The sequence below is a fragment of the Podarcis tiliguerta genome (genome assembly GCF_965153285.1).
Source record: "Podarcis tiliguerta genome assembly, chromosome: 10".
NCBI classification, from domain to species: domain Eukaryota; kingdom Metazoa; phylum Chordata; class Lepidosauria; order Squamata; family Lacertidae; genus Podarcis; species Podarcis tiliguerta.
Genome location: NC_139543.1, coordinates 26,816,165 through 26,833,664, shown reverse-complemented (window position 1 = coordinate 26,833,664; position 17,500 = coordinate 26,816,165). Strand labels below are relative to the sequence as shown.

Genomic DNA, 17,500 nt, shown 5'->3' with positions numbered 1-17,500 from the left:
CCTAACCCGTGGATTTGCACCTCCTAACCCTAACCCCCAGATGTTGCTCCCGGTGCGGCCGGCCCCCCCTGCACCCCCCATGCTACGCCACTGGATATGGGCAGGACATACTGGGAAGAAGCCTGCAATCTACCACATCCAAACCCTCTTCAGACCACATATATAGAAGATGCACTAAGCATCTTCAATCTTTTCAGACCCACAACCCATTTTAACCCAAACATGTATTTTGGAGACCCATTTCTTAACATTTAACTATATAGCTGGATGTTGATAGTGCTCCTGTTGTGACCCACATTGAATCAGGTCATGATCCACTCATGGGCCCCAATTCACCAGCTGAAGACCAGTGTTCTATACCAGTGTTCCCCCATAGGAAACAATAGACTAGGGCTGTGAGAAAATTGGGGGCCCACCCCACTTGCTAGTCACACCCATGCTGGCATGAGACTTCTCTCCATATGCAGCAGAGCCCTGGCACTGGCAGGATATCAACCCAAATGCACCAGCCACAAATCACATGATGCCTCTCGTGGCATGGAACTGTGCCACACATACTTCTTATGGGGACTTTGAGCGCCAGGAGGGGGCACTATTGTGGAAGGGCATGAACACTGGGCACTTGGTGAAAAAAACACCAGCTTTTGAGAGCCAGTGTGCTGTATTGGTTAAGAGCGGTAGACTCGTAATCTGGTGAACAGGGTTTGCGTCTCCGCTCCTCCACATGCAGCTGCTGGGTGACCTTGGGCTAGTCACTCTTCTCTGAAGTCTCACAGCCCCACTCACCTCACAGAGTGTTTGTTGTGGGGGAGGAAGGGAAAGGAGATTGTTAGCCACTTTGAGGCTCCTTCAGGTAGTGATAAAGTGGGATATCAAATCCAAACTACTCCTCTTCTTCTCTTCAAGTTTGTTTCTTCAGCACAGGTACAAACACTGCTATTGCTGACATTTCCTTCCCAAGCTTTACTCCCAAGCAGTCACCCAGGCTTCAGCAATGGATGCTGAACACTTGCAGGCCCCAAGCAGATGTGTGGACATGCTCCGTCTCTTTTCTCCTGGTGGAGAGGGAGAACTATGCTGGCTTGTCATGCCAACGCCTGGAAATCACTTCTCACAACCTTCACACCTGGCTCCCTGCCTGAACCCTCTGCTGCAGGGCTGGGGAACTTGTGCCATGCTTTGGCAAAGTGAGAGGCAGGGAATACAGTCTCACGCCACTAGGAGTCACCCTGCAGCACTCTTATTGCAGAGCCTGACAGGCTTGGCAGGAGCAGCCTCCGCTGCAGGATCACATCACTCAGGAGGATGGGAAGAGCAGTCAAGCCAGACCAGAGCAAGGGGACTCCAAACTCAGGCAGCCCCTGCAAGACAAAGCAAACCCCAGCAGAGCGCAGAAGGGCAGGAGAGAGGGAGCACTCAAGCCTGAGGGCAAGGAGGGCAGCTCAGCACAAGACTACTAGCAAAGTACAGTGGTACCTTGGGTTACATACGCTTCAGGTTACAGACTCCGCTAACCCAGAAATAGTACCTCGGGTTAAGAACTTTGCTTCGGGATGAGAACAGAAATTGTGCTCCGTCAGTGCAGCAGCAACAGGAGGCCCCATTAGCTAAAGTGGTGCTTCAGGCTAAGAACAGTTTCAGGTTAAGAACGGACCTCTGGAATGAATTAAGTACTTAACTCGAGGTACCACTGTAGCAAAAACTGAGTGACCTAGGATAAGAAAGCAAATAGAAACCCAATGGGAATCCACAGCCAGTGGATCCACACTGATTCCCGGGCCGTCCGCGGGCCGGATTTAGAAGGTGATTGGACCGGATCCGGCCCCCAGGTCTTAGTTTGCCTACCCATGGGTTACGTCTTTGCCAGGGCAACCTTTGGCTCTCAGTCTAGAAAACTGGGCCGATATGTCACCTCACCTGCTGTATTTTTATGTCGTGAACCGCTGTGAGATCTACCGATGAAGGGTGGTATAAAAATGTAATAAAAAAATGTAATAAATAAAACTATATACCTGATCTTTTAAAGTTCGGGTGCCAGGGACCTTCCGCATGCAAATCATGCACTTTGCCATTGGGCTGCTCCAACCATTCCAGTTAAGGGGCAGATCATGTAGGGTTGCCGTACACCCTCTTTTTCCAGGACACATCCTCTTTTTCATCATATAGTGATCCATAGTTAAAAGTAAAAGTCAGAAGAATGTGCTCTTTTTTGCTCTTCACAATACAGCAACCCGGAAGCTGAACGTTTTGACATGCAGCCTCTTAAGGCTGCAATCCTATACCTGTGGGTGGGTAGGTGGGCGGGGAAACTTCCAGATGCCCTTGGACTACAACTCCATCATCTGTGACCGCTGGGGAGGCTGCCTGGGGTGCCAACTTTAATAAAATAAGGGGGGCGGGGAGGTAAGCCCAGCCCCACATAATAAGCCTGGTCACACACACACTGAATGGCAATATTTATTATCTGGACGCGGGTGGCGCTGTGGGTTAAACCACAGAGCCAAGGACTTGCCGATCAGAAGGTCGGCGGTTCGAATCCTCACGACAGGGTGAGCTCCCGTTGCTCGGTCCCTGCTTCTGCCAACCTAGCAGTTTGAAAGCACGTCAAAGTGCAAGTAGATAAATAGGTACCACTCTGGGAGAAGGTAAACGGTCTTTCCGTGCGCTGCTCTGGTTCGCCAGAAGCGGCTTAGTCATGCTGGCCACATGACCCGGAAGCTGTACGCCGGCTCCCTTGGCCAATAAAGCGAGATGAGCCTCAACCCCAGAGTTGGTCACAACTGGACCTAATGGTCAGGGGTCCCTTTACCTTTACTTTTATTTATCACCTGGAGAGGGGGACAGCCCTCTCAAATATGTTGGTGGCGGAGGCGAAGGGACCTCGGCCCCTAGGAGTGGGCTCCTTTGCTGGGGGCTGATGGCAGCTGGAGTCCCAAAACAATCTGGGGGTGAGCCCTCAGGGGGGCTTGTTTCCGAATGGACGCGCGTGAGGTGGCGCCGTGACGTGTCCCGGTCACGTGAACTGTCTCGCGGGAGCCCGTTTCTCACGGTTAACGGCCACAACTGCCACGGAGCCAAAACCACATATGATGTTGTTGTTGAGCAGGGTGGGAGGGAAGGACTGTCAAATCCTTCAAGAGGCCTCCACGTGCATCAACAGCCTACAATGCAACTTTAAAAAATAAAGTCACCTGCGCAGGCAACACCATGACGGAGCAAGAACTCTGCTGCTGGTCCATAAATCTCTCTCTGTGACTAGCGCCCGCTTCACCAAACGATTCAACTACTGTATATCTCTAATTCGGAATTACGTAATGCTCCCGTTTGCGCCTGCTCTTTTTTTGAGAGAGAGAAATGGTCATAGCGTCTGCGCATGCGGCTCACGCCTGCTCTCTTTCAGCCCTCCCCTTCTGGGGAGCTGGAGGACCTTCCCAGAATGCCCCTGGGTGGCGGCAGGGACCGATCTTGCTTTGGGTCTCGCTGACAAGACAGCGCCGCGCGCCTGCGAGCCCCGTCACGCTTAAATCCCCACCTACCGACCCTCTGCGTAAGAACTGATTGGGTAGCGCCGCCGTGCGGCGTTTTTTCCTCTCTCTCCGGGTAGGGAGGGAAAGTGAGGGTGAGGAGAGGAAAGTGGAGGAAAGGTGCGCGCGCGCGCTGCTCCTCCTCGTCGTCTACCGTTGCCGCGAAGGGACATGTGACCGGCGGAAAGCGGGCTCTGAGCAGAACGCGCTGTGGAAGCGGCCTGCTGCTGCTGCTTCCTCCTCCTCCTCCTGCTGTTGCTGTCGCCGCTGCCGCGCGAGGCCTTTTCCTCAGCCCGGCGGAGTTCGCGCGCGCGCGCGCCACGGAGGCGCCGAAAGGCCCAGAGCCTCCATGTTGGCTCCGCAGTAGCCGGAGCCCCTTGACCGCGCGACCTGTTCCTCCGTCCAAGCCGCTCGCTCCGAGGCAGCGCCAGGTAAGTTGAGTCGGCTTCGTTCGACGCGCGGGGAAGGAGGCGGCGAGGCCGGCGCTGCGTGTGTGTGAGAGAGAGGGAGGGAGAAAGAGAGAGCGGAAGGGAAACAAAGAGGAAAGCGCCGACGGCCAGGCCTCGTCCGCTTCCCCTCACGGAAGCTACCCTGGCCTATTTCCTCGAGGCTCGGCGGGGCCTGGTGGCGAAAAGGCAGCCCCCCCCCCCCCGCAGCACCTCGCCTTGGTCCAGATCGTGGCGGCAGGGGCCTTTGGAAGCTGGCGGAGGAGGCTCCGTGGTCGGGCCCCAAGCGGGGAAAGAAACTTTCGCTGCCGGAGGAGGAGGAGGCCAATCCCGAGGGCTCCCCTCGGTGCGCAGGAGGAATTTCTCCTCCAGGAGCGAGGCTTTGCTGACGCTTCTCGTCGTAGCCGAATAGGCAGCCCGTCCCGGGCAGTCCTTTGTTTAACAATTTCTCTCTCTCCGACGCACACGCACCTCTTGTTTGCGGGCTGGAGGTCACGGCGAGAAGTTGTTAATCTTTGGCCTCTGGACTCCGCGCAGAGCCCGGAGAGGAGAAGTTTGGCACTTGCGTTTGAATTTGCTTTTAAAGATAAACGAACCCCCCTTTTGTGTGTATGCCGTTTGTGGGATTACTGAAAGATGCCTTGTGCATCGAGCGTATGGAACAGGCGTAGGCAAACTCCGGCCCTCCAGATGTTTGGGACTACAATTTCCATGATCCCTAGCTAACAGGACCAGTGGTCAGGGATGATGAGAATTGTAGTCCCAAACATCTGGAGGGCCGGAGTTTGCCTATGCCTGGTACTGCCTGGTGCGGAAGATAATACTTGGGAGGGGAAAGTACAGAGAATACTATTAAATTCCGTTACCTGAAAGAGGTGTTGGAAAGGTGTTTGCCACTGGTTCGCTATGGATACTCGAACTATCTGGTCAAGGCGAAGAAAAAAGCCAGTGAGAATTAACTCTTAGTTGTCTATGGTAGGTGTTTATTTAAGGTACCAGGAAACTTTCACTTTCTCTTTCCTGGAATACAAGAATAAGGAGTTTGCTTCTCAAACCTTTTGTGTATTTTCTTTTGGGTCGTTTTGAGAGCGTTTTGAAGCAGGCAAGACCTGATCATAGGATCCCTTGACACATTTGATGCAAGTTGTGTTTGATAGTCCGAATTCCTCTTTGTTGTAGTTGGGTATGTAATGACAGTCATGGTGTCTTCACATTCATGAATGAAAATGCCTATTGGGATGGATCTTTGTGCGTGTCACAGGCTGTTCTTTTGAACTGAAATGATCGCATGATGTGTGTGTAGTCTGAAGGATTCTGTATGTCTCAAACTTCATTGTCCAATGCACAAGCAATGTTGATGCTTTTCTTGCTGTTACTATTATCTTGTTGTTATTTATTAAATTTATATACTGCCCTTCTGAAGATCACAGTACAGTTGCATGTTTGGCTGCTCAGCAGTTATTAAGGAAATGTCAGGATTGATATGAACAAGACCTATGATTTATGAATCATTGTCTTATTAGGGTTTCAGCTTTCTGCCTAGCATGCCACACTAGGGGTGAAAATTGAGCCCTTCTAATCAAATGAGAGGAGGGAGGAGGCTGACCTGGCAGAAGGTGTGTGTCTGTAGGGACAGGTAAGATGAAGGGCCTGGCCAGCCACAGGTTTTCTGTGCCTGATCTACTGTCCTGTTATGGGTTCTGTAACTGAAAGTTGCATAGCACATGTCACTCGGGAGCAATTCAGTGTCAAAATTTGGAGATGAGAGAGATCCTTAATTTCCTTTGCAGTCTCACATATCTGTCTCTCTTAACTATATGCTTAATTGTACAAACTGCTTTCTTTGTGAAGGCATAGCAAACAGGAGGGATTGAATATCTATAAAGGTGTCTGGGGACTCTTTCGTAATGCTGATGTAGTTGATTGCCAGAAAACCATTGGTTATAAACTGCTAGGAGATATCTAATTACTTCATAAGGCACAAAAGCACATACCTCCTCCCATGTACACCAAATCCACAGTTAAACGGTATGTTTTGTTTTCATGGAAAGCAAGGGCAGGAAGGGAAGGGAAAGTATGTAATTCTTAGAAAGTTTGTGAAGAAACGTTTGTAAGTAATGCATAGGTAGGAAATGGGGGGTTTGGCTTTTTTCTGAAAAAAGTGTCAGTAATCTTTTAAACTTCATAGCTGGCTCTTTCACTAAAAACTAGTCTTTTCATTCCTCAGGGCAAAGATATGTGGTTGGTTAAGTCCAGGTTTCCCACCAACTTGTCCTATTTTATGCTATTACAGGAGGGTGGGATTGTGTGAGAGCCTGAGAGGATGGTGACATTATCTGGCCGCTACTTTACCACACTGAGGTGCAAGCTCTTCCCAATAAACTGTTCGCTGTTCTCCCAAGGGATGGGGCTTGTGAGGAACCACCCCTTCTACTCTGCTTCTGGGCTTAAGGTTTCCCCCCAGCATTCAGAATGAGGAATGAGCAAGTGGGATGTTAGAAATCTGGGTCCTTGTCCTATGCCAGGGATGTCCAACTTCCAAGAGACTGTGATCTACTCCCACTTTTTTTAAAAAAGGCAGTGATCTACCCATTTTTTTTGGGGGGGGGAATCCATCAGGATCACAGGATGCCCCGCGATCAACCGGTAGATCGCAATAGACCGGTTGTACATCCCTGCCCTATGCCATGCCCAACTCTGTGTAAGCTGTAGCCATTAAATTTGTGTCCATTTTAACCCACATGTTGTCTCACAGTTGGTCTTACTTTCCCACACCACTGCACTCTGTGGACACAGAAAGCATTCACATATATTAGCAAAAGATAGTAGGGAGTTTGATGGCATTATTGCAAAGGAGAATGGGTTGGTGTGAGAGCATAGTGCTTTATCCAGCTTCATTTGCTTGTTGTTTTTGACTTTAGCTGGAGGAAAACATTTTAAAGTTATCTAGAGGCATTTGCAGGACTAAACTGATAGGCTGGTAAAGGGTTAAGTGTCTTCTTTTCACTTGCTAATTTGTCATGTGTTGACACTACAGTGAAAATAAGGGATTAGGAACCTCCTCTTTCCCTTCAAATGTGCCATTGATCACCAAATTTTTGCATCTTTATCTTTTGCTATTTACTTAAAGCTGCAAATCTGTTAGGAAGTTTGTCTTATTAATAGGGTTTTTTGTTTTTTTTAAAAAGTATCTTAGAAGAGTAAATTGTAGCAGGTAGGTGCACTGGAAAACAGATAAAATCCAAACAACCTCCAGGCTCTATGAACATTCTGAATTTGCTTGTACTCTGTAGCAAGTAACATTTTGCTGTTTATATACTGGTTGGAATCTAGAGTTGCTTTAGGAATGCTCATTGACTTTTGTATAAGTAGGATTTTTTATTTCTAACAGCAGTCTTTCTTTCCCCCTTCCCCCATGACCTGGATCAGAACTCTGGAGGAAGCAGCTAGTGGAAGAAACACATTTTTTCTTTAGACATTTATACCCTAAAACAAAAAGCTTTTAAAAATGCTCAGCGTGCATTTCAACATCAAAAATTGTTAGCTGTGTGGCCTATGGTAGGAAGTTCCATAGCCTGGGTGTTATTACAGAGAAGGCTTCCACATATCCCCTCAAGCCATACTTAGCAGTGGGTCATGAAGTAGGGTGTCCTTTATTGATGGATGAAGTTTAAACTTCTTAACCCATATTCATTCTGTTGTTGATTGCAGGCTCCAGTTCTTGCTTGTCAAAATATACAGGTTGAAGAATGAGAGAGAGGGCAGCTGTATTGATGCTAAAATCTTAATCAGTTTACCCCAGACTGCAGTTCTTCAAGAATAGTCATGAGATAAACAGCACTGTGCATGTGAACCTACACATCCACCTATCATTTAAGAGATTAGAGTTGAATTTAGGAGTGTTCCCTAAAAAGGTAGGGTAAGTTTAGAAAGATGACCCCAAATTGAAAATGTTTTGTGAATCACTGTTTTAGAATAAATAACTTCTTGTTAAGGGGAAACTGACAAGGCATTGCATTTTCTCCCAAGATAAGTTGGACTTGGCTCAAGGAGAATCAGCCTGTGTTTACATTTTTCTTTTCTTGTACTCATGATTATTCCTACTGTTCTGAGTTTGGGGGAAGGGGAATAACCAGGCCAGCTTGGTAATGGTCCACTAATTATGGATGTGGGTGGCGCTGTGGGTTAAACCACAGAGCCTAGGGCTTGCTGATCAGAAGGTCAGCGGTTTGAATCCCCGTGATGGGGTGAGCTCCTGTTGTCCCAGCGCCTGCCAACCTAGCAGTTTGAAAGTACAAAGTGCAAGTAGATAAATAGGTACCACTCCAGCGGGAAGGTAAACGGCATTTCCGTGTGCTGCTCTGGTTCGCCAGAAGTGGCTTAGTCATGCTGGCCACATGACCTGGAAGCTGTATGCTGGTTCCCTCGGCCAGTAAAGCGAGATGAGCGTCCCAACCCCAGAGTCGACCACAACTGGACCTAATGGTCAGGGGTCCCTTTACCTTTACCTTAAGATAGCAAAGGGAGTGGCTCTGTACCAGAGAACAAATGGGTGGGCTCAACTGTCTGTTAATTTGAAAGACAAAAGGCCAGAGCAGAGTTGAGTGGTGTGAGCGAGAAGCTGGATGCAAAAGCTTCAGGCTGGAAAGGCAGAGTGAGAGAGAGCAAGGCCTGATTTCTGCTGGAATCCAAGGCTGTGGCTATGGGAGAAACAGGACCCTTTGTGGTGTTAATGCTTTGAACCCCTCCATTGTAGGCAAAGGTTGTATATATATGTAAAGAAACCAAATATTCTAAAGACACCAGAGCCTCCACTTTGCCTCATTCTGAAGGAAACACGAACTCTGTCTGAGTGCCTGGAACCCCCTGGCATCTCTTACCAGTCGGAGATTAGGGTGGCATGCAACCTTATGTTTAAGACAATCTGGTATGAGATACTATGCCCTGGTCCTATGCATTGGGAAATCATAGTTACAGGAAAGAAAATAAAATTCCTTCAATATATGAGGGCCAAGAAATAGAGACTTGCGGGTATAGGGCAGTATATAAATTTAATAAATAATAATTTAAAAAATATAAATTGAAGCAATGTGTGATGTATATTCTTGTTATAACACTGCCTCTGTTGGAGTTGTAGGGTTGAAATCTGTGACATATTAGGAATATAATCATTATCAATATTTTGCAGGTTGTATTTCCTAAGCAGAAATGAAGAATAAAAAGCAATGTATACAAAATGCTGAAGATGAAAAGCATGAAGACACAGAAGGTAGCTAATATTGGTTGAATATGCTGCTAAATCAGATAAGATAATAATAAACAAAGTGGAACAACATATATCACTTCTTTTTAGCAGCTTCCTACCCCAACATTTCCAGATCTAATAGAGAAAATTTAAAGCATCCTTTGGTATTTCTGGTTTTAGCTGATTAGAGATAGTGCCCACAGTTTATGGTCACTTCAGAGGGGGCTTCTGAATAGGAGAATATGTGAAAACTGTTTGTAAGAGGTCCTTTGTACTTCAGGACATGATGACTCCTGTTGATGTGGCAAACTTACATTTGAAAGGGCTGATCCACATGGCCTGTTGTTCTGGAATAACAACTCGTTGAATCTCTTTTAACATCTGATTTGTTTACAATATGCTCTTAACGCCTGTCCTTGACAAAGTGCTTGTATTGTATGTTATTTTTCTGATATGCAAAGGGTTGTAGAGTCGGTGCACTAAGAGACACACATTGAAGATCAAAACTGCGTAAGGCAGGGATGGCTGACCTTTTTCATCCTGAAGATTGTGTTCAGAGCTGGCTAACCTGCAGTTCACATCTTGCATACATACACTCTTGCCATGCAGACATGCATGACGCTGCACAGTATCCACCCACAGAGGCATTCATCATACATATAGATACATATACAGTGGTACCTTGGGTTAAGTACTTAATTCGGAGGTCCGTTCTTAACCTGAAACTGTTCTTAACCTGAAGCACCACTTTAGCTAATGGGGCCTCCTGCTACTGCTGCGCCGGCAAAACAAGATTTCTGTTCTTATCCTAAAGCAACGTTCTTAACCTGAAGCACTATTTCTGGGTTAGCAGAGTCTGTAACCTGAAGCGTATGTAACCCAAGGTACCACTGTACTGCACACTTGTTCCCCATCCTCAGCCTAGTTCTGTGGTGGGCCAATTTCTTCACTGTAAGGCTAGGCTGCATGGAGAGTTTTAAACCTCTCAGCTCGGCACTGAGAAAGGTCAATTTCTCCACTGCAGTGCTGAGCTTAGGTGAGAAGTTTAAACCTCTCTACCTAAGTGCTAGGATGGAGATTCACCACAGCTTTCCCTCTCATCTCAATTGTTGAGATATTGCTTAAGTGCAGGATTGGGCTGCGAGGAGAGCTTTAAATCTTTCCCAAATTCAACCTCTCCTCTCAGCTCCATGATGGAGAAGTTGCAGTGCTAAAGAGGGGCATGGCTTTCCCAGACCTGGGGGTCCACCTGCAGTAACTTTGTTGGGTGGGCTGGAATTGGCCTGTGAGCTTGCTACCCCTGATTTGAGGAGATGTTTCTGAAGTATCCAGAAATTTAATGCCCATGTGGAGGTGTGGTATCATCTCAAGACCACTGTTTATGATTTTTTGATATTATACATTGTGACCCAAGTTAATTGTTATCTAGACACTTGCAGGCTAACCAGGAAAAGGTATTTTCTATTTGGCATTTGTTAGTTTTCAGTTGGTCTGGATTTTAATAGGGTTTTAAGAAATTATAGAGTCAACTTTATTTTTTTAAACTTGAAAAAAGGCCTAAAAGGTTTCATTTTAATCATAGGAAAATTATTGCACTGTTTTTGAGATAGCTATTTACAAAAAATAAAAAGATATTCGTACAAAATTGCACCTTACAATTTTATATGCATGTAGGTCACATTGTTACCACAGTGATTTATAATTAACCTGTGAAACTAATTGACCTATAGGCAGTAGTGACTACTGTCATAGTAACTTGCTTAAAAGCTTCAGTAATTCCATGTCGTGGATGGTTTGTAGTTGGCCACTACCAATAGTAGGCCGGAGCAGTTTTCATATTCACATCTAAAGGCATACACACACACCCCCTAAATCTTGACCTGACCTGCTCATGACCTGGTGGTTGGTAAGGATGAAATGTTGGGTAGAGGGGAGTATGATAATCACAATATTCAAAATTCAACATTTGCATTCTTGTTGGCTTCAGTCATACATAATGAGATAACTGCATTTCAGACCTAGCTGACAATATTGAGACATTTTACTGTCAGCTTACAAAGGATTTGAGAGTCAACTTTTTAGATCCGCAAGTTTGAACAAAATTGCATATCAGCATGATGTGGCATATTATTTAAGTGGATATTACTACTACAGACTTCACAGAGCGTTTACATTTTACAACAGGTGAAGAGAATGAAGAAAACTGCTCCTGTTCTTCTAGCTTTCTGTCTGATGAAGATGACAGGTGTCCAATCTGTCTAAACTGCCTGGCAGAGCAGGAGGTTGGTTTTCCTGAAAACTGCAGTCACATCTTCTGCATGACCTGCATCCTTAAATGGGCCGAAGTAAGTATAGGTGGTTCATGGGAAACTTGTAAACTGGCTACTTAAATGCTTAAAATCTTTTTAAAGGGTAATATTTCTCCTTGGCAGCCTGGCAGCCAAAGAACAGTACTACTAGTTCCTCATATTCAAGTGACCTCCAAGGCACATGGCAGCCTGCTTTTGAAACATGAGACTTTCAAAAGCAGTATATAATATAGCAAAAGGGCTTGATGTTTAAATGATTTTTTTTAAAAAAAACCCAACAACAACAACCCCAGCTGGCATGCCTAAATTAGCTCTTCCTGAGTTATGGCCCAAATGTAACTCGTTTCACATTTCAGCGAAGTACTCGCATCTCCACATTTGGTAAATGCTTAGGTAGTGGCCTTTGTTGGAAGTTAATGTTGTGAGTTCTTGATAAATGGTTTGTCCATTTGTCTTCCCAAACTCTATAGGTAATTATTGTGTCTCCTTTCCAAAGCTCCTACTGCTGTTGCTTTCCAGCGAAATCTGCTAAATGATGATCCCGTAGTTGTGACCTATTTTCTTGCAACTTTGTAATATTGTGCTTTGTTACTGTAGACTTCTTTCCTTGCCCGTGTAGCTATGCTTATGCAGTATAACATTGTTGCTTTCAGCATCTTGCTTATTGTAATGAACAACCCAGATTGAGATTGAGAGAACTTCATAAGGACCTAAAGTCTTATACACATCATATGCAATATTGTAACTGATGCTTATCCAGCTTCTTAGAAACCTTTTTGGAGAACTACTTTTTCTAGGCATCTTTTATTGCTGTGATCACTTATCGCTGTGGCAGATATTATAAACCCCAGAGTTTAAATGCATACTCTTCATGTCCTACTCTAATCAGTAGGACAAAATGTTTCTAAAAGTCAGTAATTGTTTTCTATGTTCATGGCATTCCTTCAAGTATTTGAATCTAATTATCCAGAATTGTGGTCATGATAAAATGTTTAGTCCCTCTGCTTTAGAGACACAAGCCAACAGGCCTCAATGGTGGAAAAACAGTGTGGCAAGCAAAGCCCAGCAGGGATTGCACTTATGCACAGGTTGATCTTGCTTAATGTGCAGAATGTGTGACTGGAACTAGGTGGGTTGAGAGGAGGGCTCAGATCTTGCAGTCAGTCTGCATGTCAATATCTGGAAGGGTCTCGTAGGTTGGTTGTAGAAGTTCTTCGTAGTTGCTGGATCTGAGTCACTGCTATGTGGCAGTCTGTGGCCCTTCCCATTCATCAGGAGGGAATGATATGGATATGGCTGCAGTAAGGACAGTATGGAGTCCGAATTCAGTTTCTATTGTTCCCCTGCTTCCACCACTCTTTGGAGACCTGGGTTTTACTACTGCACCACTCTGCCGCCAACATGTGACTTCCTGGTTGCTTGCTATCTATCTAAAGTGCAAGGTCACATCTTTATTTTATCACCTGTAGGATTTCCACCACACACACCTGAAATATCAAACGTGTGCTTTCCCAATTCCTTTTATATTTCTGTTGTCATCATTTAATTCCCCAAAATTCATTTTTTCACCTTTTTACCACCCACACACCAATATGCATGCACACACAGACACAGGTGTCACATTTGTGTTCTTTAAGAACTCTTGGGTGGATGTCATCTGAATCCAGTCATTTGTTTGTTTATAACTGGTCAACAAGGCTTACATCAGCTCTCTTGGTGCTGTGTCTCAACCCAGACTGGTAGTTGTCTTGCTCCAAACAAAACACAAGTTGTAGTTCGTGTTTGTGTCTTACTGCACATGGTTTGTATAAGAGAGACCAACCATGATTCTAGATTCAAATGTAGCACTCAGCCAAGCCATGGCCCAACTGTGATAGCAGCAGGACCTGGGGAGTAAAGTGGCAGCAATTTTTGCTTGGAGAACCCACATACTTGTTATTCATTCCTGCTTAGCTATGCTTTGGGTTAGTGTTACATGCAAAGTGGACCAGAGTTCTCTTCATACAGGACTGCCACTATTGATTTGAAATAAATGGGCATGACTAACTGAGGTCGATTAATTTTCATCATCTTCTCCTGAGTAGAACTGTCATGGACTGGCTGCTGACAATAACTCAGTTGGATACAACCCTCAGTCCTATGGATGTGGTTGGTTTGAAATTTAAATAAATGTGCATATTACAAACCCTTTGCTACAGGTGCCTTATTGGTTTATGTGGGAACTAAACCTTTAATCAAAACTGCCACTCCTAGGAGGAACGGCTATTATTTCTAAAATATAATTAAAAATAACATTTCTGTTGATTTGCAACCCAGCAGATCAGCTTGCCCTTGCTGATTGATCAACTAATGCTTTAATTGATTTACTTATTAAGCCAATTAGCATCTGGAGTCTTAAATTAATTGAAAGTAACATATTCCAGAGGAATATGCATGCAGGTTGGTTTGAATCAAGAGATTCAAAAACTGGACAGACGATACAGTTGTTCCTTTCTTTTTTGGAGAAAAAAAAACTATTTCTAATGTTATAAAATAGTGAGATGTGAACAAAATCTTCTTTCAGACCAGAGCGTCATGCCCAGTTGACCGCAAACAGTTCCAAGCTGTATATAAACTAAATGCGTTAGAAGACTGCATAAAGGCAAGTTCCAATGTTTATTTAATTTATATTTTGTGTTTAGAAAATTACCATCAGAATAAATTAGCGTTTTGTTCTTCAAAGATCTGAATAATTATTTGGTCACTAAGGCAGGTTGGATGCTGTTAATGGCATGTTCTAACTTTGACCAAAAAACATTTGTTTAAAGCATTTAACCCTGACAGAAGGAGTCCTTCTCTTTGTGGAAGTTGAAGTCTATTTCCAACCCATTTTTTATATACTTCACAATTATTTCTCAGTGTTGGTAAAATCATACCATTTAGCGCTTAAATGATCTCTTATTTTATTTGTTGGCAAGCTGTAATTCCCAGCACATCTCAGAAAGTTCTAGTGTTTAACTGTGATTGATTTGCAAAGCAGATGCTGATTTGGGCAAGGGGAGAGATTGGTCTCTCTGTTTTGTCTTTGCAGAAGGTAAAAGCAGTGTAATACTTCAGCTACTTCTGCAAACATAAGCAAGACCCCATTCTCCCGAGTCTTCTGCCATTTGCAGAAGAGGTGGAGAAGGAGAGAAAAAGAGAAACACACAGTATTTTTTATTCAACCTAGGCTTCCCTCTTACTCCATACCCCTGCTTCTCTAAAACCCCATAAAGGTGTTGTTATCAGGATTCTTCCAAATACATGATTTCTGGGAAGTAAACAATGTCTAAATTTTAGGACCCATGTTTAATTAATAATAAAAGGCTAAAAGCATATTTGCTCCAAAATGATAAACTAGGAAGACATTAGGAGTGAAATCCAGGGCTGTCATGCCATGCACAGAATGGCTTTTGATTTAGCAGAGATGATCACTAACAGTGATAAACTCCGCCGTCCTACTATATTTCCCTATGCTCCTGAAAATCAGTTTAGAAGTTTAAGGGGCCCTTTAAAACTTTGTGGATAATGGTGTGGGCAGCTGCAATGTGAATGGGAAACTGGAAAAAATACCCTCCTTACATTAGCAGATTTCTCCACAGTCAAAAGCTGTTTTCTGAGCAGGATGGCAACAGCAGATTTCACCCTGATAATTCAATCAATATCTTGGGAACACTTTCATACGGCAAATAATGAGGACCATATGAAGAGCCAGTGTAGATTTGTAATCTGGGGAAAAGGGTTCGCGTCTCCGCTCCTCCACATGCAGCTGCTGGGTGACCTTGGGCCAGTCACACTTCTTTGAGGTCTCTCAGCCCCATTCACCTCACAGAGTGTTTGTTGTGAGGGAGGAAGGGAAAGGAGAATGTTAGCTTCTTTGAGACTCCTTAGGGTAGTGATAAAGCGGGATATCAAATCCAAACTCCTCCTCTTCTTCTTCAATTATAGCTTATATAATTGTAGCTTATAAGAAAAGTTTTATTGGACTTTTTATGTTTTCAGAAAACACCAGGACAGATTTTTAGTTTTTTACTGGTAACTCTACCCAAGCGTGTGCTATTGAGCAAACTTATGCTTTGTCTCTTTTCCTAGAATGAGAATGTCTTGACCCAGAGTTCCTTTAGAACAAAGCAGTGTGATGCTATAAGTCAGCATTGGCATTTTTATTTCGTGTATTAAGTGAATAATGCTGTAGGCTGAATCACATAACTACTAGGTTATAAATATTAGAGAAAATGATTTGGGAAATTGCTGTACTAAATTTAACATTCCTTACAGGTTCAAATAAAGGAACAAGTAAGCAAAAAAGATGACCTACTTAGCTGTAATGAGGGCAAGTATTGCCCTGCAAATATGAAAAACTGTACAAGGTTAGTAATGAACCTTTCTTTACTGTTGATGTGATGTCTAGTTCGTTCATAAACATTGATTAGATGTGTTTCAGATTGATAAGGATGATACCAATAAGAAATACTCTGAGTACTCGCATAGAGATCAAAAGACTTGCTATTTAAGTTAGTTAATTTGTACAGGGTTAAGAGTATGACTAATGTTGAATATGATACGACCCTAAATACATAGGCAATATTTAAGACAATTTGCCGAGAAAGGAGCCATTAGATGGCATAGGTTGCTGTCACCCTTTACCAGGATTAATCTTCATATTCTTTGGAGATAAGCAACAGTTTGTTGCTGAACATTTAAGTTTCCAGAGTATCATAGCAGTTTCATTCTTTAGATCTTGAATGTTAAAGATCTTTAGGGTATTTATAGAGTTCATTTCTTTATGGGACCTTGGTCCATCATTAGCACACAGTAAATTGCTCGGCATATAACTGTTTTGTATGTGTTTGCAGAAAACATGAAAATGCAGGGAAAGTGCATTTAACAGCAATCTCCTGTAAAGGCTGGAACCAAAAACACAGTAAGTTTGTTTTTGTTTTTTGTCACTAACTTGGCTTCATTTTGAAATTTCAAAACTACATGTTGCTAGTGCTTTGGAAGTATTTGATATGCTTCTATCAAATTAATGGTTTCTAAGCCAATTTCAGCAGAGCAGAGAAGTCTTGCGACGTTATGGGAGATAGGAAACTGCAATAAATCAAATCTAGGCTCCAATCAAAAGAACCTCAGGGGTTCTGATGCTCACTTGTCCAGTATGCCAGTGTTGAGGAGACTGTGTACTATACAGGACTTTTAAAGAGAATTGGCAAACATTTCCATGCACAAAGAGGTCCTGCTCACACATACACAGACGCACTTGATAAGGACTGAGCTTAGTAAATAGCAACAAATCAGTCAAATAGCTTATTGTGTATTAGCTAGTATTTAAACTGTGTATTTTTCCTTTGAAGCTCTGTCTCATATCCCCAGCATTTGGGGAACAATTTCTGTGGTCCAGAGCATTCTTTTCATATGATGTTTTAAGAGAACTTCGGTGTGCATGGAAGTGGCCTTTGCTTCCTAACCACAAACCTTGCTTCTCATGTTGGCCCTTAGCTCTTGCACTGACCCTATTGGAAAATAGTCATTCCTCCCTAATTGTCAACTAGTAGTCCAGACATAGGGGTGCTTAGATATGTAGCAAGTCACTAATTCTAGGCAAAATAGCCAGGATAGGCTTGACAAAAACAGAGTCCTGTGGCACTGTAAAAGCTTAACCAAATTCTAGCATCATCTTGTATACATGAGATGTGTCAGCAGGGGAATAGTGTGAGCTGAATGTTCCTCTGGGTGTACTGAAATAATTATATAGTTGTCTGGTTTGTAGTCTGTGTTCTGAAATTATATAAAGAACAGACAAATACTGTATCTTATGTGTCCCACTGATTAGCTTGGGTATATGCTAGTAATTTTCTAATCTGATTGTGTTTTTCTTCCAAAGGGCTTTTGCAATAGTAAAATGTTTGTGAAATTCTTACATTTAAAATGAAATTTAATCTACATCTAATTGCCTTA

The 17,500-nt window shown here is 43.8% G+C and overlaps 1 protein-coding gene across 4 annotated transcripts in view; it reads left to right on the top strand.

The window, feature by feature from the left end:
• Positions 1-3,439: 3,439 nt before the first annotated feature.
• The window catches only part of SCAF11 (SR-related CTD associated factor 11), a 31,408-nt gene continuing 17,347 nt past the window's right edge, over positions 3,440-17,500 (top strand). For 3 of the 4 annotated variants that reach the window (XM_083399329.1, XM_083399328.1, XM_083399326.1), the window contains exons 1-6: positions 3,440-3,955; positions 9,159-9,239; positions 11,400-11,560; positions 14,088-14,165; positions 15,821-15,912; positions 16,399-16,466. In XM_083399329.1, the coding sequence (XP_083255455.1) occupies positions 9,179-9,239; positions 11,400-11,560; positions 14,088-14,165; positions 15,821-15,912; positions 16,399-16,466 (460 nt within the window). In that variant the 5' untranslated portion in view covers positions 3,440-3,955; positions 9,159-9,178. Of the gene's footprint in view, positions 4,591-4,754; positions 9,240-11,399; positions 11,561-14,087; positions 14,166-15,820; positions 15,913-16,398; positions 16,467-17,500 lie in introns of all 4 variants that reach the window. The other variant, XM_083399327.1, reaches the window with a different exon arrangement.